The 24429-nt window shown below is 31.4% G+C and overlaps 1 protein-coding gene and 1 long non-coding RNA gene across 2 annotated transcripts; one reads left to right on the top strand and one right to left on the bottom strand.

The window, feature by feature from the left end:
- Positions 1-4936: 4936 nt before the first annotated feature.
- Positions 4937-7601, top strand: LOC106795328 (uncharacterized). The gene is made up of 3 exons (XR_001383762.3): positions 4937-5084; positions 5368-5484; positions 7103-7601. It is a non-coding gene; the product is annotated as an uncharacterized lncRNA (long non-coding RNA).
- Positions 7602-11200: 3599 nt separating this feature from the next.
- On the bottom strand, positions 11201-17072 carry LOC100784164 (protein NSP-INTERACTING KINASE 3). Its single transcript, XM_003519594.5, has 11 exons — positions 16132-17072; positions 15571-15703; positions 15370-15441; positions 15075-15218; positions 14890-14961; positions 14677-14736; positions 14484-14578; positions 14243-14389; positions 13049-13390; positions 12537-12928; positions 11201-11804 (listed from the first exon to the last, which is right to left on the bottom strand). Exons 1-11 carry the CDS (start codon positions 16235-16237, stop codon positions 11493-11495), a joined length of 1875 nt encoding a protein of 624 aa, XP_003519642.1. The 5' UTR covers positions 16238-17072; the 3' UTR covers positions 11201-11492.
- Between the last annotated feature and the right edge of the window lie 7357 nt (positions 17073-24429).

Genomic DNA, 24429 nt, shown 5'->3' with positions numbered 1-24429 from the left:
ACTTTTCCTTCCCTTTCAACGGAATGGGCATGAGTTGGGTTCTTAAATTCAAATCTCGACGCAACAGTTACTGCAAATTCTAATTTTTTCCATACTCTAATAATCTCATCGCATAGGTTCATCACCAAAAAAATTAAATTGCATCGGTGGCGTTGAAGAATGACGTTAGTGACAATTGCTACCACATGCAATTCCTTTTTGATCCAATTGAAGACAGGACCACATGCAATTCGAGGCCTATTATACTCCTACCAATTTTATATAATCATGATGAATTGATGATTACAGGTGGTGATTATGATGATACAAAATTTACAAATAAAATGCCATATTTGTTTCAGCAAGTGAATTGGAAAGCAACTTTGCCAAATTAAAATCCTATTTAAGCACTACTTAGTTCATTACAAGAAAAATTAATTTTGGTGATGAACTTTACAGCCAATCATTTAGAAATCATGTTTGGTATAACACTTTTAAGGTAGTTTAATAACAGTTAACAAATTTAATATGTGACATTTTGTAATTGAGTGATATTTAGGAATAACAAAAATATTTGTGTTGCAAATATTTATGGATAAAATGTGCGGTGCATAATAGATAAATACTTTAAATGAATAAATGCAGATAATTTAAATAGATATATTTCTACTTGTTAACAATCGAGGCAAAGATAGGATATAAAGGTATTTGTGAGGCAGATATCAATTAATATAAGTTGTAATAAAATTACTTAATTTTCTTTGTTTATGTAAAAAAAAAATTGGATTTGTGACCGAGACAGAAATATTCTACTTACCGTTAAAGTTATTAACCGTTAGAGTCATTATTGTTAGATTATAACTATTGTTAGATAATAACCCTTAGTCATTATTGTTAGATAATAATTGTTAGAGTTATTATTGTTAGATTATGTTTGAACGTGTGGAAATATGTGCATCAATAACTTTGATTTTTTATTTTCATTTTTAATTTATTTACTAAGTTTAAGGAGTTTGTTGTTAGGTTGTTTGACGATTATGTACAAGTCATTTAGTGGCTTAAGCTTAGTTGTAGTTTAGCTAGTTAGTTGTTATTTGTTGTTTTTGAGTTTTTAACACAATTTATTTAAGTAACATCTGATGCAAGCAATAAAAGTGTGCATTTTGGTTATTTACCATATTCAGTTCTCCTCTTCTTTAATATATATTCAACAAACTAGTATCAGGAGTTATTTTTCTCCAGGGGATATGTTAGTAATTCAATAGCAAATCTTACCTTCCTTGATTCAATCCATAACATGGATTCTAAAACACCCATTACAACATTAGTGCCACCAGTGTTTAATGGTAAAAATTATAAATCATGGGCAACTAGGATGAAAATCCACCTCGAAGCGAATGATCTTTGGAAAGCTGTTGAGGAAGACTATGAAGTTCTTCCCTTAACAGATAACCCAACCATGACTCAACTGAAGAGTCATACTTTAAAGAAATCAAGGAAGTCAAAGGCAAAAACTACATTATTTGTCGCTGTATCAGAAGAGATTTTTATCAAAATCATGCACCAAAACTCAACATTTGAAGTTTGAAATTTCCTTAAAACAGAATATGAAGGAGATGACAAAGTTAAAGGTATGCAAGTGCTCAATCTAATTCGTGCGTTCCAAATGCAGCGAATGAAGGAGTCAAAGACAATCAATGAGTACACGGATAAACTTCTTAACATTGCTAACCAAATAAGACTGCTTGGTTCTGACTTTTCAGATTCTAGAATTGTTCAGAAAATACTTGTAACCCTCCTAAAAGATTTGATGCTACTATATCTACCATGAAAAATAGCAAAGATCTATCAAAAATCACCTTGGCAGAACTAAACAATGCCTTACAGGCTCAAGAACAAAGGAGACTGATGAGAAGTGAAGATTATGTGGAAGGAGAATTGCAGGCTAACTTACAAAGCAATCAAGGAGAGAAAGACAAAAGGAGGAGTTTTAAGAAGAATTTCAACCTAAGTGTTACAGCTGACGAAAAAAAGAAGGACTTTCCTCCTTGCAAACATTGTAACAAGAAGGGTCGTCCTCCTTTCAAATGTTGGAGAAGACCTGATGTAAAGTGTGGGAAGTGCAATAAACTTGGCCACCATGAAAGAATATGAAAAAGCAATTCTCAACGGAAGAATGATGCCTAAGCAGTAAGTGAACAAGAGGAAGAGCAACAATTGTTCATAGCATGATGTTTTACAAGCAACAGTTCAAGCTCTAGTGATTGTTGGCTTGTAGACAGTGGTTGTACTAATCACATGACCAGTAATGAAGAACTCTTTAGAGATTTGGACAATCCAAAGTCAGAATTGGCAATGGTGATTACGTTATTGTCAAAGGGAAGAGAACTATTATTATAGAGAGTAGCACAAGTACAAAACAAATTTCTAATGTTTTGTATGTACCTGACATTGATTAGAATTTACTGAGTGTTGGACAGCTACTTGAGAAGGGATTCAAAGTTTTCTTTGAAAACAAGCAGTGCACGATCAAGGATCCATATGACAATGAGGTCATAAGAATTAAAATGAGAGGTAAAAGTTTCTCACTTGACGCAATGGAGGAGGAGCAAGCAACTTATATGACTGTTATGACCAACACAGAGAATTGGCATAAGAGGCTAGGTCATTTTCATCACCCAGCAATTTTGAATATGCAAAAGAAGGAGTTAGTTCGTGGCTTGCCTCATATTGAGTTCAATCTACCAAGTTGCAAGACATGCCATTTTGGTAAACAAGCAAAGCTTCCTTTCAAAAAGAGAGCTTGGAGAGCTAACATGAAGCTGCAACTCATTCATACAGATGTTGTCGGACCTCATAAAACTCCTTCACTAAATGGAAGTAAATATTACATTGTTTTTATTGACGATTATACAAGGATGTGTTGGATCTATTTTCTCAGGTTCAAGTCAGAGGTTGCATGTGTGTTCTTCAAATTCAAGAACTGGATTGAGAACCAAAGTGGCTTTAGAATTCAAGCTTTAAGGTCAGATAACGACAAGGAATACACCTCAAATGAATTTGATAAATTCTGTGAGGAGGATGAAATTGAGCATCAACTTAGAGCATCATACACTCCACAACAAAATGGGGTCAGTGAGCGAAAAAATAGAACCATAATGGAGATGGCTAGATGTCTGCTTCATGAGAAGGAACTTCCCAACGAATATTGGGCGAAGGCAGCAAATACTGTTGTATTTTTGTTGAATAGACTTCCCACAAAAGCAGTTGATGGCTCCTTTTGAGGCCTGGTATGGCTTTAAGCCACAATTAAAAAATCTGAAAGTTCTCGGTTGTTTGTGTTTTACGAATGTACCATAGGTTAAGCGAGACAAATTGGACAAAAGAACGGAGCCCGACATATTTATCGGGTATAGCCTAACATCTAAAGCTTATAGAATTTTTCAACCTGACACAAGAAAAATTCTAGTAAGTAGGGAAGTAAGTTTCATGGAGAATGAGAAGTGGAGCTAAACGATGAAAAAAATCAGCAAACTGATGATTTGAATCAAGAAGAGTTAGTTGATCATCCTCCTATTCGCGACACTAGATTAATTGCTGACATACATCAAAGGTGCAATTTTGTTGTGTTTGAACCAGCGAGATATCAGGAAGTAGAAAAAAAATCCTAAATGGAGGGATGCTATGTAGGAAGAGCTCATTATGATCGAAAAAAATCAGACCTGGAAATTAGTTGAAAGACCTCAACATCATAAGGTGATTGGAGTAAAGTGGGTGTTCAGAAAAAAGAAAAATACAGATGGCTCAATTAAGAAATATAAAGCAATGTTAGTGGTAAAAGGGTATGCTCAAGTTTTTGGAGTAGATTATTTTGATACTTTTGCTCCAGTTGCAAGGCTAGATACAATCAGAATGTTACTAGCTATTACAACACAAAAACAATGGAAGATTTATCAGTTTGATGTCAAGTCAGCCTTTTTAAATGGCTTCCTAAAGGAAGAAATTTATGTTGAGCAACTTGAAGGCTTTGCTGCAAAAGGAGATGAAGACAAGGTGTATCTATTAAAGAAGGCACTATTCGGCTTGAAGCAGGCTCCAAGAGCCTGGTATAGTAGAATTGACGAATACCTGCTAGGCTTTGTTAAAAGCTTTAGTGAGTCTACTTTATATGTTAAAGGTGACAGTGATATTTTTTTTTGTGGTATCCTTATATGTGGATGATCTCTTAGTCATTGGTTGCAACATTGAGCTTATTCAACAATTCAAAGAAGACATGATGCAAGTCTTTGAGATGACTGATCTTGGAGAAACGTCTTATTTCCTTGGAATAGAAATAAAGCAGAGACAAAATGAAATATTCATTTGTCAGCAAAGTATGCAGGGGAGATCCTGAGAAGTTCTGCATGGGTAACTATAAGAGTATGAGCACTCCTATGTGTCAAAAATAGAAGTTGTGCAAGGATGATGGAACAACTAAAGTGGATGAATTCGAATATAGAAGTTTGGTTGGCTGCTTGATGTATCTAACAACAACAAGGTCAGATATTATGTATGTTGTAAGTGTTCTTTCAAGATTTATGAATTGTGCTAATGGGTCTCATCTTAGAGCTGCAAAAAGAGTTCTCAGATATGTCAAGGGAACTGTAAGCTTTGTTGTTAAGTTTTGCCTCACACCAAGCTTTGAGTTGCAAGGTTATTCTGATAGTGATTGGGCTCGGTCTTTAGATGACATGAAGAACACTTCTGTTTTTTGTTTCAACTTCGGATTAGGAATATTTACTTGGAGTTCAAAGAAGCAAGAAATTGTGACTCAATCAACCGTCGAAGCAAAGTTCATCGCTGCAACAACATTTGTTAATCATGTTTTATGGCTGAGAAAAATTTTAAATGATCTGCACTTAGAGCAAAAAACGAGTACCAAATGAAAAGGTGATAAACTAATAATGTTGCCATTCTTTTTACCTTTAAAGGTTATTATTCGTGTTTTATTTTTATGTATATAACCTTGAGTAACATCGATTTCTTTTATGCAGGTTGGATTAATCATAGGGAGAGGTGGGGAAACAATTAAAAGCCTGCAGAGCAAATCCGGGGCGCGCATCCAGGTAGTTGTTATCGTTTACCTTGAACCTTTTTATTTTTGTACTAAACATGTGTGGTTCAGACGGGATCTAAATTCAAATTGGAAAAGGATTAAGCTGATATAGACGGGATTTATTTTTATATTATTTTAATAATCTCTTTCCTTTATTCTTAATTAAAACATTACAGAAGCGTTTGGCACTTGAGGGTGTTGATTGATGAGATTCTTGTAGATTTTCTCCTTTCATTCTCCTGTTTTGGATTTAGCTTGTGTATTTTGACGATGTTTTTTTTTTCATGTTTTAGTTGATACCTCAACATCTTCCAGAAGGGGATGATTCCAAAGAAAGGACTGTCCAAGTTACTGGTGATAAGAGGCAAATTCAAATTGCACAAGAATTGATAAAGGAAGTCATGAATCAGGTTTGTTTGACTATACATGCTTATGCTGAGAATTTTTACAATTTTAAAGTTCAGATATCATTGGTGCTTATCTTTTTAGTATAGTTTTTATATTATTGCTCACAATTCGGCATTCTTTTGATATTTGTTTTGTGATTTTATATCAAGATATTTGCATGCGTTGAATATGGCCGAACAAATTGCAATAATTTTTTTCATGACTTGTGGTAGTCTTGGTTATCTTGTATTACTGCATCCAGAACCATATTTGTGCCAACTTCCAGTTGTTCTTTTTTGAATGGGAATCTTAGGTTAATATCTTGTTCGCGGTGGAGCTATTACCACCACACATTGCTTGCAAAGTTTTGTTGTTCTGGATTAGCTCTTGTAATATGGTGTTGGTATGATACTAAGTACTGTAGAAGGATGCCATGTTTTGCTCTTACTTGAAAGTATGTATCACTAGTTTGTTTAGATTTTGTATTGGTGACTGATGTTGAATTTTTTCCACATAATTTTGAGGTCTATCTATCACATCATTTGAAACTATCATGCAAAATAAATAAATACTAAAAAATGATTAGTAGTATAATTATCCATGTAAAATCGGGATCTAGACATTTTCCATATAGTGTGCATGTATGTAATAGGGATCTAGACAAAACTTCATATTTGTATGTTTGTTCTATTTGGGTCAGTGCTACTCCACACAACTGTATTTATGAAAGCAATAGAAATCATGATTATGTTCAAGGAAGTGTCCCATGTATTCAATGCCTGTATGATCCATTTTGGAAGTATTGTATCAATTGCTGCCATAGAAAAGTGAGATTGATCACCTGAAACAGTGTTCATGAGTTTGGAAATTGATCAATAATCCATGCCAAGGTCAATTAAATCTTCTAGGAAGATCGTATGTGTGAACCAAGATGTCAGTTGCAATGTTTTATTTTTCTGCATATGAATACTTACTTTCATGTATTTTGTTTTCTAGCTATTTCATGAAGCTATCTGAGTAGTAAAAATCTGTTTCTATGCCATAGGAACTTGTTTGCAAGCTTTGGAAGGGCTAACTTGTATGTTTTATATCTCATGTGCTAACATTTATAAATGTATGTAAAAAAAAAAAATCACTTTTATAAATGTACATACAGACCCTTTCATTTTTTCTTTCTCAAGTGCATTTATGTTCTTTATGTTTTTATTTGTGTCCACTTCTTGCTCCCTCAGAGCACCAGTTTCTTGTGAAAACAGCACCAAAACCTGTACAAAAAATAAGTTAATGAAATATGTAATTTGTGTAAAGTAAACTATCTTAGTGATATTATCAGGCTATCATTGTAATACTTGTTCACCACCGTAGGCAGCAACTTAAACTGTTTTCTATTGCCTGGATTCCTTTAATTCAATTTGATTCCCTGCATCCTTCATCATTGACATCAGAAAAGAAAAGGATACCCTAATGCTATAAAGCTCGTGCTATGTGCATGTCCAGGGAACGCTGAAAAGGAAAAAGAGATAAAAAATAATGAGCGAATGGAACAATATAATTTGAATGAGTTACCTTTTCTTGTTACTTTCCTTCTGTGCTTGAATCTTCTAATGGTTTCAAATTCTGATCCTTTGCTTCTTGTTACAGATGTTGAATCTCTACATATAAATTGTGGTGGAAAGCAGGTTGTTGTTGGAGATATAACATATGATGAAGATATGGATTCAGCTGGACCAACAGTTTTTAAACAAAGTAGAAATAATTGGACATTTAGCAACACAGGTCACTTCGTGGTCAATGATACTTTAGCTAAACAAGGAAAGCTTCCAGCCTATGCCACAGAAAATGAAACCAGGCTTTATATGACTGATGCCGAATTATATAAGAATGCACGTATTTCCCCCATATCTTTGACTTATTATGGATTTTGCTTGGAAAATGGAGACTACACAGTAAAGCCATACTTTGCTTAGATAATGTATACAGCTGATAGCACATATAGCTGCTTAGGGAGGCGTCTGTTAGATGTTATATTCAAGTACACGATTTTATCCAACAAGTCACTAGTTTCCTTTAGGATGACATCAATCAATGTTTACACTTTAGATCCCTTTCACAAGAAGTTGAAAAGGAACTCATAAAACAATTTTCATCTCATGTGAGTAGTAAGGATTTATAGATCCACTTCTATTGGGCTGGCAAAGAGACAACAAAATCCCATACAAATTTAAAAGCTAGCATCTCTAATTCAATCAAAATATCTATGCAGTTATTCTAACAATGTTATAGGTTAGGAATGAATCAAATTGTACTTAGGAAAGAAAAAAGAAAGCATGGCTAGGAATCATTACAGGTAACTAGCTTATTTATCATTTTGATAGCTTCATCAGTAACTGATGTGCTCTATGTTTCGGTTCTTCTATTCTATTTTACTTTAGATATTTAACAGGAAACTTGCTCACTGAGCAAGTGCCTGAGTGGACAAGTGCCAGTAAAAAAAATTTTTGAGTTCTATTTTGAATGCTACTTGTATACCTCATTGAGTAATTCAGAAATTTGTGGTAGTGACAATAGTTCATTTTTTAATTTTGGAACTGTAAATTTACTTTCTCATATTTTGTATCTTATATTCTAGGCATTTAGTCCTTAATCGCGTCAAAGATTCATGGATTTATTTCTTTCAAATACATCATTGCTCATAGCTGATTGCCATCATGTATTATGATAATTCCACTTGGCCTAATGAAATTGTTTCATCTTCTAAGTTTTAAAATTAGCTTCTTCACATTATTCTGAGATCTTTCATATAACCAGCTTCAGTGTTGAAGACCGAGAGTCAAAGACATGTTAGCAGAAAACGGCATATTAATACTTACTTTCATGTGATTTTTGGTTTTCTAGCAATTTCATGAAGTTATCTGATTATTAACCATCACTTTCTATGCCATAGGAACTACAAGTAAAGTGTTTACACGTGCATAAAATTTTAGTTTTTTTGTCTCTTGCACTTTCTATGCATCCCATAGTGCCAGAGGAGAAGCAAATACCAGCGAAGGGCATGCGTTGTTGGCGTTGGGTGAAGGGGGTTTGCTGAGTTGAAGGAAAAGGTAAAGATTAAGGAAGCATATGTTGCTTGGAAACTAAACTCCAGCGATAAATTTCCAGTAAGGGTAATTTTAGAAAAGAAGAGATGAAGGGGGTGCATAAGTAGAAAATGGGTGCAAATAGTAACATCCTTCAATTTATAAATTGATGGTCCATCCTAACTTCATACAATGTGCCAGTTTCTCGGCCAGATCCACTGATTTGTATTTTCTTCGTTTATGCGTACAGTTAAAGTCTAATTATTAATTATAAATTGTATTAAAACTCAGATTATCTTAGAATGAATATTTTAAAATCTACTTTTCCTTAATTTAAAAATAATAATAAAAATATTTTCTTCAATTAAGTTTGATTTAGATGCCATTTTTATCCTCTAAGTTATCTTTTTTCTTCAATGTTTTCCTCAATGTTACCTTTGTCTTTCAAGCTAATAGAGATACATAAAAAATATTAATACGATTAATTGAATCCAAAAAAAGTTTTTTTTTACAATAGTAACAATAAAGTTAAAATATAATGTTCATACAATCATCTTCAACTCAGATCATTTAGCATGCTAATTAGTGCATCTTTGGATATTTTTTTTCTAAAAGTACTAATATAAAAGAAAATAAGAAGGAATTATGAAATTAATTTCTCTATAACTAGTTTATATATAAGTTAAAAATTAAATTTTGAAAATACGAGAAAATCTTTATAAATTATACATTTTTTTTTATTTGGAGCACATGTATTTTTTATTGGAGACAATCTTGTTTCTATAAATTATGTATAAATTAATTATACCTCATAAAAAAGTTTATTTAATTTTTTCTTTTTATTTTCTTCTATAGTATCTTTGGATACATACTTTTAGTTATTGTTATTGTTATTTTTTACTCTCAAAGTTCCTTGTTTCCATTTTCCAATTGTTTCCGCCGCCTTTCATTTTCCACCCCAACATAACCTCATCCATAAACCATCGCTAATAATGCCCTTTGCAATTATGGTGTTTAAGATTTGGATGATAGTTTCAAGCTAAGTGATGACGGTTCTGTTTGGGCATAAATGACGGGGGCATAGAGCATGTGGAAGCACATGTTTATGGTGCTTATGTTATTTATTGATTAAGGTTGTTTGGTGGTGGAGACTGAGTTAGGGATCTATTTGAGTGTGGAGTTTGTTTTAGCACAAGGGAAAACAATCATGTTACATGGAGGTTGGTGGTTCAACATAGTTATGATTAAGGAGGTTCACATGTTTCATGATGATCGAAAAAGGAGTTTAGGGTTAGACAAAATTTGACAAAAATAGCACTCAAATGACAAATCTAGCAAGAATAATGGAAGGTGGAGGTTCCACAATTGTAGCGCAATAGTCCGAAAAAGAAAAAATAACTGGTGAGATGAGATGAAAAGAAGATGAAGAATGATGAGAAAAAAGAATGAACCTTAGTTAAAACAACAACATTTTGAAACTCAATTAAAAATGTTAAACGTTATTATATATGATGCATTTATTAAATTGAAAGATAGAGGTGATCGCGAAGAAGATGTTGGATCAATCCTCTTGTCACCATTATGAAGAATATGTTGGAATAGAAAATTAAGTTAAAAGATTAAAACTAAATTTAAAAAAATAAGAAACTGAAACCTAAATTAAACTGAGATGATGGTTAAATAAAATATAACAAGAAGAAGAGCGGGGAGAAAAGTAGAGAATATAAGAGTTTAGAAAAAATAATAATTATATATATTTGTTCCAAAAGGAATAACTTATTTATAGATATAATATGGACAACCACAATTAGGTTATTCATTACAAGTTTTATCTAACTTTTTTTAAATAATAATTTTAGCTATTAATTATTGTAAGGACAAAATTTCTATTAATATCATTTACACAAAACTTTCAAGATTTCATGAGATTGCATGTAATTTCCTACTTTATAAACATTTATAACAGGTAACAATCTCTCTTACCGGGTATGATGTAATATTTTTTTTAAAACAATTAAAAGGTTAATGTAATATATAAGATATTATTGTAATATTTTCAAACAATTAAGAGAAGTTTGTGTAAGAATACAAAATACAAAGGGGTGTCCAGAAATTTGACAAAAGTATCAATGTAATTTACTTTTTTATTATTATTTTATAAGATTCCATTCATATAATGAATTATCATTTTGAAGAGACTTAAAATGAAGAAATAAAAAGTAAAAAGGAAAACTAGCTTCTCACTAGCAAAACCAATAAATTTGTGATCAACATAATACATCCACACTAGCTAATTGATCATAGTGGAAGAAAATTGTGACTTCATTTGATCTCATATGAGCATCCTCTTTCTTTCAGATTTATGAACACACTATTTAAAATTCATATTGATTATCTCTCTTGTGAATGAGTATTTTTTTTAACCACTATAATTACAACATTTAACTCTAATGGAACCCGAGGATATCCCTACAAACTTCAATACTTTAAGCTGATTATGAGGTTAATTCTGAATATGAGACTAAGTCACATTCGTCCCATGCATTTTTCTTTTCTCTCTCTTTTTTTAAGTTGCTTATTCCAAAGCCTGAGCTTGCTACAAGTCTTATGGTAACCTACCAATGAAATATATGAGTTTATGATGAAGATGAGCTAAAGACCATTTTACTCAACTGGCTCCATGAGATTGCTTAGCCACCAAGATCAACAGCAAGAACATGTTGGGTGCAACTACATACAATTTTCTAACATTGATTCAAAATTTTTCTGAAGCAACTAAATCAACATTCCAACAAAGAAGATACTTATACATGACTTTCCTCTTTTTTTTTTTTCTTTTTACAGATGAATACGAGCATTACATAGCTATTGACACGAATGACAATGTCATATTTAACATTTAAACTACACCTTTTAAACAAGGAGCTATAGTGGAAAACCAAGATACTTGTTTGTCACCTAGGACCAGAAAGCTCCATGGCTTCAACTACGAGTGAAGATTCCTCTATTAAATCTGAATATCTTTGAGGCTCACAAGACCGAAACCTTGGTGTTTCAATCCTCTGTGAGGCCTCCCATCTCTCAGCTAAGCCATCCCCTTCTAACATCTTCAATACTTCTGACATCTTGGGGCGGTGCGAAGGATTGAATTGTGTACACAAGAGTGCAACCTGAACCATTTCTTCTAGTTCAATCAGATCGAAGTTGCCCTTTAGATCTTTGTCTACCATTTGACTCAATCTTCCATCCTGGTGGAGCTTCTTAACCTGAAAGTTGTTTGATTCAGCACATTGAACAAAAGAGTGGTGATTGAAGAGATAGAAAATTTATCTTTTAGATCCAATTACTAAGAGCAAAAAAATAAATATATTGCATCTTAAGTGGCCAATTCTTTTAACATTTTTGTCAATATCAACCCTTATGAGTTTTTTTGGAGGACTGACTCATCCTATTGAGGGCTGAAGTCGATCAGGATCCCTAAAGGTACCAAAACCCTCCCTACATTTTTTTAATCCAATTGCATCCTGAGAACTCGAATTCAAGACCACCAGCTAGGCTAAAACAGTTCCCTGCTAGCTAATCAATAATGCACTTAAGGCTGATTTTAAACAGCTCAGAATGTAAGGTTTTTATTAAAATAACATTTATATTAAACTTTTGTATTTGTTTTGTAATAATGATTTATTTCCCTATAAAAACCTTTCAATTTTAGTTGCTTAGAATCAGACCTAGAGATTATTAATGTTAACAAAACTGTTTTATTAATACCAGCTCCTGTTAAGAAGAGACTCAAGTACTCTTTCCATAAAATTCAAGGAAGACAAGTTTTGCATTTAAGAAGAAAGTTGTTCCTAGTGCCAACAAATCATTCATGGTAAGTTGTGGAAATAATAATATTGCTAGAACTTGTAAAAAGCTTGATATTTTTTATCAAGGTAAAAAGCTTGATATGCTAACTAAAGGAGAAAAGAGATGTTGAAAAAAGTTGGAGAGCTTACCCAATCAAGCATTACACCTTTCTGGTTTGCCGCTCGCCCAAAATCTAGAGCCTTATGACCTGTGATCAGTTCAAGCAGCAAGATTCCAAACCCAAACACATCAGTTTTTTCTGATGATTGGCCAGTGGATAGATACTCTGGAGCAATGTGACCGACAGTGCCACGCACAGCAGTGGTCACATGCGAATCTCTATGATCCAGAAGCTTAGCTAAACCAAAATCACCAACAACAGCTTCAAAGTCTTCATCTAGCAAAATGTTTGCTGCTTTGACATCGCGGTGAATAATTTTAGGGTCACATTGCTCATGCAAGTAAACCAACCCTCTTGCTGTACCTAAAGCTATTCTCTTTCGCCTCGTCCAATCTAAAGCTGGCCGACCGTGAATGTGATCTGGTACATAAATCCAAAACCAAAGACAAATAAGGTAGAGTTCAAAATGATGTTGAGGATTTAGAGTATAAATATCAACCTCAACCATGAGCAGCTTAATGAAAAATTCAATGAGCTAACCTTTTAATCTAGAGGCTACACTGCCATTAGACATGTAGGGATAAACAAGGAGCCTTTCATGCTGAGTACTGCAAAACCCCGAAAGCCGCAGAAGATTCCGGTGGACAGCCAAACTTATGGTCTCAACTTCTGTCTGAAATTGGATCTCACCACCGGCTGCATTATAGTCCTTTAACCTTTTGACAGCCACAACAGACCCATCATTCAAGCATGCCTTGTAAACTATTCCAAAGCCACCTCTTCCAAGAATGTTCTTTGAGTTGAAATGGTCAGTTGCAGCTCGAAGCTCTTTGAATGAAAACCTTTTTAAATGACCAAGACGCACCTCTGGATCATAATGTTCTGCCAAATAACGGATTTTACTGAATATACATAAAATGAAGAGAAGCCAAATAATAAACACACACAAAGTTTAAATTGAACATCAGAGAAACAGAACGAAATTTGGAACTCCAGAACGCATGGTATATTGGTACAGGAACACAACAAAAGCTTAGAGCACATAGGGGGAGTAGATTTATAATTATATTGTGTTCAACTATAAATGCACACAACATGCCAACGTGAACTGCTCCTCTTCCCTTCAAAGAAGATGATTTTTAAGTTATGAATTACACATACGACAAACGGTAATGTTCACTCTCAAATTTTATCTTCTAATATACTGATTACACAATTGTGCATAACACCAAATTAAATTTTGCAGCTGGGATTTCCAATAATATTTTCAAGAAAAAAAAAACAGAATTGAGATCATTTTATTGCTCGTGTTGCAAAAAGTCACCATTAGGGAAAACATCTTGTAGTCATACTTCATTTCATGCATGATAAGTCTTACAGTTGTTGATTGAAAAAGCTTAAGAGTAGTTGGAAAATAATAAAAACAATCAAGAAATAATGCAACATGTTGAATGGTAAAAAATACACAAAAGTCTATTGGAAGCAACATAGCACAACGTTAGGTAGGAGTAGGTCAATTAACTTAGACAGTGTGACAAACATGAATCGATACTAGCATTTAAGATGTTTATTCCTTGAAGAAAAAAATCTTTAACAATTGTGTGCTCCAACAGTACAATGATGACCATCAGATTCTTTACGAATTTTGCCACAAAGTTCACTGATAATGCATTAGAGATATTAGGAAATAGAATTATAAAAAGGAAAGTGGGAGAGGCTTTAGCAAGGACTAACCATTGACATCAAAGAATATCTGCTGGTTGCGTCTATATCGCCACCAAACAAGAAACCCAACTATAATCACAAGGACAAAAGCAGCACCAAAACTTGCACCAAAAGCAAGTGCCACATGATGGCTTTTTTTACCAGAGTCTGATTGGCCTAGAAAACCAAATCACCACATTTAAGCATGTCATACAATTGTTAGAAGAAAAATAATTTGAAAGTAGAGTTCAAAGATAGATGTCATTAGCACCTCTCAGTGCATCTGGAGGGAAGGAAAGTGGCTCTGGTAAAATAGTAGAACAGTTGTTTGCTTTTGGGCCACAAATTAAAGAGTTACCCACAATCCTGAAGTAAATAATTGAACAAGAGTTAAACTACACCGCTATGTTGCAAACTTGAATTGAATATAGAAATAAGGACGAGGGAATCCAAAATGAACTTACTTTAAAGTTCTTGCTGATATTCTTGGCAGGGAACCACTCAGATTGTTGTAGGAGAGGTCCCTACATATATTCAAGTCATAACAGTTAATATAGCAGTCTTTTATAGAGAGAAATCAAAGCTTTAAATCTGCCCTTAAGTTTTTAAGGTAAAACAGAAATATGATAAAGCAAAAAAAGAAAAAATAATGGTGCAACAAGGTAACAAAGACCTACACAAGGGTTAGACCTTCAATGTTGCTAAGAGACTGAGGGCAGGATCCTGTAAGGCTGTTATTATTTAACCTCCTGGCATGCACATAAGACAATTCAAATTGAGCTAAAAAAACAATTTCATAATCAAACTCACAATCTCTGCATCAATTAACATCATTTCGGTATAAATGCTTTTTGTAACTTACAAATAATTCAGGTTCTTGAGGCCTCCCAAAGAACTGGGTATCTCACCACTAAATGTATTATTGGAAAGATCAAGTGTCTGAAGCTTTTCCAAGCTTCCTATTGCAGCAGGAATCCTACCAGAAATAGCATTATTCTGAAGCAACCTGCATACGTGTATAGTTAATCCAGCATCAATGTAATTGAGAAAGGATAGAGTTGATCAATAAGAATTAAGAGGTACTGATTCCAAACCCAACCAACACTCAAAGCAAAAGCCAGATATGTAGAATCTTAATAAAATTAGCATAGACTTACACAGATTGTAAGTTAGTAAGGTTTCCAATCCCAGGAGATAGTGTACCAGACAAGTTCTGACTGGGCAATCCCCTGATAAGAGAAAAAGAAAAAAACCTTTAGGTGAAAATCAAACTAGCAAAAGTTGTTTGGTCCATTTCCTAAACAAGACCTCTTGAAACTTCACCAATTTTGAGAACACTTAAAAGTCAAGCAACTTACAATGCAGAAACAGAGCCATCAGGGGAACAGGTAATCATTCTCCAGCTACATGGATCAACAGAATTAATATCCCAATTTTCCAGAACATTGTGAGGATCAATCAAGTCATTCTTTATGGCCATCAGAGCTACAACTGTTCAAGGAACAAACAGAAGAGGGTAAGAAATTTCATCTGAAAATTCTCTTGTATCTCCAGCACGCAAATAAAAGGAAAATTGATCAACCAAAAAAAGAAAATAGAATAGGCAAGTGAAGACCCCACCCCAACCCCTTAGGTATGGGGAAGAGGAATAATATCAAGCTCTCTGCAGCTATCTTGTTATAGGTAAATTAGGTAGCACTCGAATTCTTAAGGAAAATGAAAAAAAGGACACAAAATAGAATCATCACATCAACCTTAACCTTCCAGCTACCATGCCTACTAGTTTCCAGCATAATTAAATTGACCAACATGCTCATCTTTTGTGCCTTAAACCATCAATTTACAACCTTTCTCTTCACAAATTTTACCAAAGATCCCAGTGAACAAAATGAAAAAAAAATCCCAAGAAAAGCATTAACCTTCATAGTTTATGCCAGAAGGAGAAAGAGCAGCAGAAGAAATCTCCATCAACAACAAAAGAAGCAACCCCAGTAGCCAGAAAACCAAACTACTACTATGTTCCATACTGTACAATCAGTTTCCTCAACTGTCTCTCCCTCACACAACCACTGAGAAATGCTCAAAGCCACCATAATTAACAACTTGAATCCCCATTCCCACAAAGAAGGTCCAGTCTATATCACTATCACCTTATCCAAACAGAAAAAAAGCCACTCTTTGGAATCAGATTCCCACTCTCACCAAAACAGCAACTTCTCTTTGACCCAATTCAATGAACATCAAACCAAACAGAACCCAGATGCCAAAATTGCTTCTTTCTTTGCCACCACAAAACCAAGTTGGAAAATGGAGAATTTGAATCCAAGCAAGAGGAGTGAGCACTCAGAAGACCAAAAAGAGCAAAACTTTATTATTGAGGGGAAAAAAAGGAAATTGTGAGATCCTTGAGATCTGTGAATGGTGTGGGTTTGGGTTCTATAATTCATTCCATGTGAGTGTGTAGTTGGCTCCCGGTGATGGCACTACCATACCATTATCTTCTTTCTTTTGTTGCAGTTGCAGGGAATAAAAAGGAGGTGAGAGCATGGAGCAGGAGCACGCTCACAACACAACCAAAGAAAAGAACCAAACACAGGACAAAACAAAATGCCAAAGTGGACACAAATGTAGATGCACAACTATAACCAGTGACCAAAAACTTGTTTCAGGAATAATAATAAAATAAAAGTAAATAACAAATGTATATTAAAGGTTTGTTGGTGTGTTTTTATTTTTGAAAAAAATGAGATTGGATGTGTGGGATTGATGAGAGAGAGAAATGAGAATATGATGGGAATGGGATGAAAAAGAAAAAGAAAAAAAAATGGTTGCAGGAAGGTAAGTTTTTTTTGGACAGGTCACGTGGTTGGATTGTCTCCTCCTTTGTTTGCTTTTGGCTTGAAAATGTAAACTTTTTCAGAATTTGGGAAAAACAAATATCAACCAATGGACACAAATCACATTCTGCAATCTGCAGCTCATCAACTCATGGTCCATGCATCCTGCTAAACTGCGCCTTTTTATTAAATAAAAATTAAAAAATCTATGGAATCAATTTTAATGGGATAGTTTTAAATCATTAAATATGTTTTTCTTTACTGCTATGTTATGAAGAGTTTTATCAATGATTCGTGTTCACCAAAATAATAGTTCATTGAATTACAAGTATAAATATTGTTTTATCGTCAATATGAGTACAGCTCGAGCACTCGAACAGGAATAACGAAAACCAAATAACTTGACAGTTTGTTTAAATTTAAAAAATAATAACTTTAAATAAATGTTTTTTTTATATAAGTGTTTAGGGAAGAAATAAATATATGATTTATTTTTAAAAAAAAGCAAAAAATAATTTATTTTATATAAAAAATAATGTAAACAAATAGATCAGAACAAACATAAAACTACTTTTTTTATTATTTAAAAATCAAATATTTTTTAAAAAATAAACTTAAATACACTAGCCCTGGATTACTTCCTTCAGTGTCATAAATCATAATCACCATTCACTAAGGTAAATTTTATCATTGAATTACATGTATAGAAATTGTTTTATAGTCAAATCATAATCAAGCAATTTCAAGTCATCGCCTCCATCTTAATTACTTCTTTTGTTTAATTGGTTATTTTCCTTGGGTTAGTACTCAGACAAATTAGGAAATTCCACATCACTGCTTAAACTTTCAAGTTTTGCCACCAGTCTTTTAAATGAGTTTATTCTACGCAACATACATATTGATTGGTTCCTCTAGGCTCTAAAGTTAAGAGATAAAAATAAATAAAATTTATGATATACTTTAATTTAATTTGATAATTAATATTTTTTTTCTTATTTTACATACCTTCCCACTCAATCAATTACATAGGCTTAATTCGTTTATCACACAGGAAAATGAAGAGCGAACTTATAGACACGAATAACTTTAATTTTTTTATTCTTTATTTTCATTCTCTAGAAGGAGATAGGTATCCCCCAAGGTTGGTATGGTCTAATAGTGAGGAATGGATTTTTTTGTGTGCTGAATTAGTGAGGAATGGAGTAGATATATGAATTAATTTTTTTATTACTTCTATTAAACACACACAAAAGGTAGCAGATTGTGAGTGAATTTCATGTTACTTTTATTTTTGGTCTAAAAGTGGAATAAAAAAATGAAAGTATACATTTATTTATATTACATTTGATTTTTTATTTAATATATATAGGAAGAATCAAATTATATCAATTAATGAATTATTATACAGTTAAATAACTTTCATTGAATACATGAATTAATTATCGCAAGATTATTTTAATTTAATAACTTATATTCGAGCAATTACGATAAATATCTAGAAAAAAAAGTTTTGTCCAATAGAGGCTGAAGCAAAATGATCTCATGGTATACTTGTCTTTATAAATAAAAAGGAAAGAAAACTTTCTTTTTTAATTTTCATTTTCTTGTCTTCCAACTAATCTTAAAAAATCATCTAATATTTCTTTTCCCTTCTTTTTCTCTGCTTTCCTTCCAATTTTTTCTTTCTGAAAGTAAACTCCACCCAAATTTTATTTTCTATCCATGCATGCATAATCAGAATTCAGATGGCAGTTGCAGGGACTAGCTACATGGTACGTATCACATCAAGAGGATGAAACGATGGTGTACAGTAAAAAAATGTTCCACTTTTCTCCTTTTGTTATGGGTAATAAGAACGCCAATATTAACATGTTGCTGATAGAAGGAAATTATGGTGAGTGCTAAAATACGCTGGGGTGAACAGCAACAGAAAAGAACAGTGTGAAGTGTGGTTATTATTTTGTTGGATAGGCTGAGATTGGAATCTCTACCGCGACACTCGCCTCATTCCTTGCTCATATCCTGTTCAATTTCACTGTTTGTTCACCTTTATGTGTGTGTGTGTTTTTTTTTTTAAGAATAAAGAGGACTTTTTTATAAATTGCATGGGTTTATTTGAGTATAAAAAAAAATATCTTTTTCTTAGTTTTTTTTAACTATTTTTAGTATGATCTCTCGTTTTAAAGATATTTTTATTTATAATGCTAGAATATCATATATTATTTAAAGAATCTAAGTTTCTTTCACTCGGACAAACAATATATTAGTTTAATATTTTTTTGTCTATTTTAAAATATTTTCTCCATTTTATGATGTTAATGTTTTTTCCATCAACAACTTGTAAAAATACTAGTTACATTTGCGTGTCAAATTCACTGTATATGTGATAGTATCAATAACTTTCAATATGTTAATAGTTTTTACTTATTATTTCATCTAGATATGTATTATGTGATGTCTTTTTTTTATACACCTGTAATGTTTTTGATTGCCCCGTTAATTAAGAACTTCAAACTCAATCTCTTTATTAATTGAGCAAGTTCAATTCATGAATGTCTTAACGTAAATTTTTGAAAAATAATCATCTTCTTTTAATAAAAGTCATATTCAAAAGTTGGAAAAAATAAATTGAAAAAAAAAGGTGTTTGAATAAAATTAGATTTAATCCCTTAAGTAAGATTGAACGAACGAACAATACTTATAATAATTTTATGATGAGGACGAATTGAAAAGAAAAACAACTATAGAAACCAATTTGGCATGTTTTAAACTATGGAGATACCAAATTAGAAAGTAAGTGTAATTATAAGAGCGAAAAGATATCGTAAAAAACAACAAAAAGAGCTAAAAGGGTATTTAATTTTTTTTAATCCAAGTTATTATATAAATATATATACACGTGGTGTAGACAGGTAGTATTTGTTAGTCCCTTTAAAAGGTAAGTAACACACTCTGTTGCGAGCAAAGCACAACAGCTACTTTTGTTAGTGGTAGTAGTTTAATAGCTCAAATTTTGCAAGTAGTTCACTAACCTCGAAGTGATTAATTTATGTAACAAAATCCTAATTATTGAACTGCCCAATAGTTTATAAACCCAACTCCAAGGGTATTTTTGTCGCATTGGGAAAGCTGAATATTCCTTGTGTACTATCCTAAGTTAATATAGTATGTGCAGTGCAGTATTTTATTTTTAATCTCTTTACTAGCAGTACTAATCTTTGCTTTAAACTAGTGGAATAAGCTCAAGACGACATTGTGAAACACCAATCGGCCATGGCTTTGGGAATTGAAAAGTGAAAAATTCCTAGTTGCATATTTAATGCCATTTGGGATGAACAACAGAACAATGATAAATGTGGATTACTTCGTTTTACGTTAAATGCGGGCTTGACCAATTATACTCGCACAACATTTATTACATATTCATCACATAAATGAGGGAGTAGTATTTTCTATGTTAATAAAATTTATTTTCAATTATGTAAAGTTTTCATCTACTATAATCTTTTTTACTATAATTAATCTCTGTGGATAAAAATAAATTACATTTTTTTGTAATTATTTATTAAAATTATTATCTCGTATTATTTTTTAATAAATATCTCTGTGGGGTATATTTTTTTGGCTTAATGTTTGGGGTTCCAACTTTAAATGAACAAATCATTTTATAACATAGACTAAATAATTTTATAGCTATTGATTAAAAAATTAACGATCAATACTATATTATATATATATATATATATATATATATATATATATATATATATATATATATATAATAAATCATGAATGTATAACCATATTAATGATTGATTTTACTTTTGAGATATATTGCAAAAGGAATTGTTGACAGAATAAGTGGCTCAACAAATTAAAGAAGTTTCAGAGCTGGGAATAAACTGTAGGAGTTTACTAGCAATGAATATGATTTTTTCAGTTATTTTTCTTAAACAGACAAATCAATGGCGCAGTCCATGAACATGCTAAGAAAACACTATTTTTATCTAGTCTCTACACTCGTTATCATATAATTTCTTGTATTAATGCATTGGTGATAAATAAAATGAGTTAAATAGGTTTACGTAAAAAACATATTTATTGATTTTTTACTAACAACTGGAATTACTTATTTTTTTAAGATTGAATTTACTTTAATATAAAACTTATAGGGTGAGATTCTCATTTTTTTTTCATTTTCTTAATTAAATATTTCAATATTTTATCTTTTATCTTTTCTTAGAAGTGTATTTATACAATATTCCTGCAACTAGCTAAAACTTCTCTCTCAATCATCTAAGTATATTCTCCTTTTATTTCTAAATTAAAATTTAATATTTTAAAATGTTATTAATTAAAATAACTTAATATCATAATTTAAATTGTTCAATATAAATCTAAAATATAATTTATATATTAAAATATTTATTTATTATAAATTTTTATAATATAAAATAAATATTTATCTTGTCTAAAATACATATTAACATACGCGTTCAAGTTATACTTATCAAACCATTTCATCGAAGGAAGGATTAAGTCTCGTTTGTTTTGATATTGAAAAATCAATTCTTACATTTTTAATAAAAAAAATAGATACTATAATATAAATTTATAGTTTATACACATTTGAACAATTTAAAATTAACTTTACCCGATTTAAAACATAAAGGAAATCCTAAATACCCTTTCATCATACGAGCAACATTTTTTGGGCAAAATTCAAAACATATTTGTCAAACTATATCCAAATTTACAATTAACTTATCTAATTCTTACAGGCCTGGTGAATAAAGTTTTTAAACTATAGAATCATGATTTACGACAATTATGAATTTTGAAAATCTTGATTTTTTAGAATAAATAAATTTTATTTGGTTAGATATAAATATTTTTTGAATATTTAGATAAATTTTTGGGAAACCAAATAATTATGTGCTATTTTTATCAATTACTTTAATTATTTATCACAATAAAAGTGATATTTTTATCTACACATAGAAAAGTTTTTATATGAAGCCTATACAAAAACATTATCGAAAAGTATTCTTTCCCAGAAATTCCGTAAAACCTTTTTCTCACGAATATTACTTTAAAACTAGATACTAAACGTAAGAAACAAATATTCTCAAATTAAAATTTCCAGAAAATTGAAAATTCTTCACTACCAAACCCTTCGTGAAAACTAAGATAATTTTATCTACAATTTATCGGAAAGGTTTGTTATTTTTAGTTCTTGGGAGTTTTCCAAATTTCTGAAAAGACCAAAAAATTGTGACCTAGGGTGAGTTGGATCCTTCTTATAGGACCGTTCAAAATTTTTGGCCCTACTGGTTGCGATGTATGTACAACTATTATTATTCTTGTTTAAGAACATGGTGCTGATAAAATGTGACTATTTATCTTGATATTCCAACAATTATTATTTCGGGTGATTTAATGAGATTCGTTAATCTTCAATAAAAGAAAAAAGGAGTTCCCGTCAATGAAAAGGCAAATCCCAAATGTCGGAACTCAATCATTGAATCATCACGTAGGGTCCACCTCCTTCATTTCCATCATTCCCTTAAACTATATTATAAAAAAAAATTGAATTACTCCTTATTATATTACATGCTAGTATTTAATACACTTATATCATTTTCTCCAAAATTATACTTAAATAAACTTTCATAATGTTTTTAATTAACGTTATGAATCCGATATGTAGGGTGGATTAAAATCCAAGTATAGGCTAGATTTGTTTATATCACAAAATATTCTTCAATAATTAAACTATAAGCTTGTGATTTATTGCCACATATATAACATGTTTTCCAGCGCGGATCAATTTTTATTATTTAGTGTTATGTGAACATTTACTTGCTAGCTAGTTAAATAATTAATAGGTTTGCTTTACTTCTATTGTGTCCTTACTCCTTATAGCTAGTCCAACCCACCCCCATTATATATGAATTATTTTCTGCCCAGTTAGACACACATAACTTCAAATCTTCTAATTCGGCAAAATATAGGAAAAAGATTAAATAAAAAATGAAAAAGGGCTGCAAAGTTGAGACGTAGCTTTTGTCATTGCCTTTAGTTTTGGGTTATCCTTTCATGATTAGAGGTAGTAAAAAGGGAGAGACAATTGACACCCCAACTTCATTCCTCACACTATTAGGTTTTAAAAATTTATTAGTAAATTTTTTGAATGATTTGCCTCCGTATTCGATATGGAAAAAAGTTTAATTTTTAATTTAGTTGGTAAAACTTTGATGATCATTTTTTTTGGGTACATAGGTAACTTAATATGTTGAATACAAGTTATCATAACAAAAGAGGTTTCTGATGATGGACCCAACACAACCCATGTTCACACCAAACTCATTAGCAGCTGACCAGAATACAATACGATGATCAACATTCATCTTTTAAATATAACCAACCCACCTTGATTCCATAGCTACTCCAACCAAAAAAATGTTACATTTTGGTACTTTTTTTTCACAATTTGACAATTATAGAAGGGGTGGGGAGAGCGCTGAAAGTGAAAGAGTGTCCCTATTGGCCATTGGCCATTGACTCTTGTTCAATAGAATGGACTTGATAATCCACTTTTTAAGTTTTTTTTTATAAATTTTTAGGAGCCGTACTTTTATATAAGTACATTTTAAAATTATTTATTATATTTATATGTTCATTTTGTTTTCAAATTATTTAGAATATATTTGAAAGAGGGATTTAGAAAATAGAAGGTGGATTTTTATTTTTAAATTAAGAGTTTTATATAATGCTTATAAAAATAAATAAAAGATTACGTTATCAAACTCATACAGATTTATTATAAAAACTAGTATTTTAGCAATTAGCGTGTACAATACACTAGGTAATTTTTTTATATATAACAAAATAAATCATGCTATAATAATTAAAATTCATAGTAATTTTTTAAAAAAATATTTAAATTACATTTTAAATTTATATTGTGATACAAAGCTATTTTAATTATTAACAAATTTTTAAAGTATTTATTGGAATTTAATTTTAAAATAAATTTAAAAATGACATATTGAAAGAGATAAACGCTTAAGAAAATAAGAATATAAATAAAGATAAAAAAATTGGATGGTTAGAATTTTTTTTACTAGTTGTTAAATCAAATTACAATTAAAATTAAATTAATAAGAATGTTTAAAAATATAAAAAAATAAATGCTTGATATATATATAATTAGAATAAAACATGTAACTGAACAAATTTTTAAGATCACCCTGACAATAAATATTTCAATATATATCATTCGTGGCTGAGATAATATGAGTCACGTTATCATTCAATTCACTTAACTGATGATGATAGGGTACTAGAATAAAATTTAAATATAAGAAAGATTCAATG

The sequence above is a fragment of the Glycine max genome, chromosome 2, assembly GCF_000004515.6.
Source record: "Glycine max cultivar Williams 82 chromosome 2, Glycine_max_v4.0, whole genome shotgun sequence".
NCBI lineage: Eukaryota > Viridiplantae > Streptophyta > Magnoliopsida > Fabales > Fabaceae > Glycine > Glycine max.
This window is presented reverse-complemented; position numbering and strand designations above follow the sequence as displayed.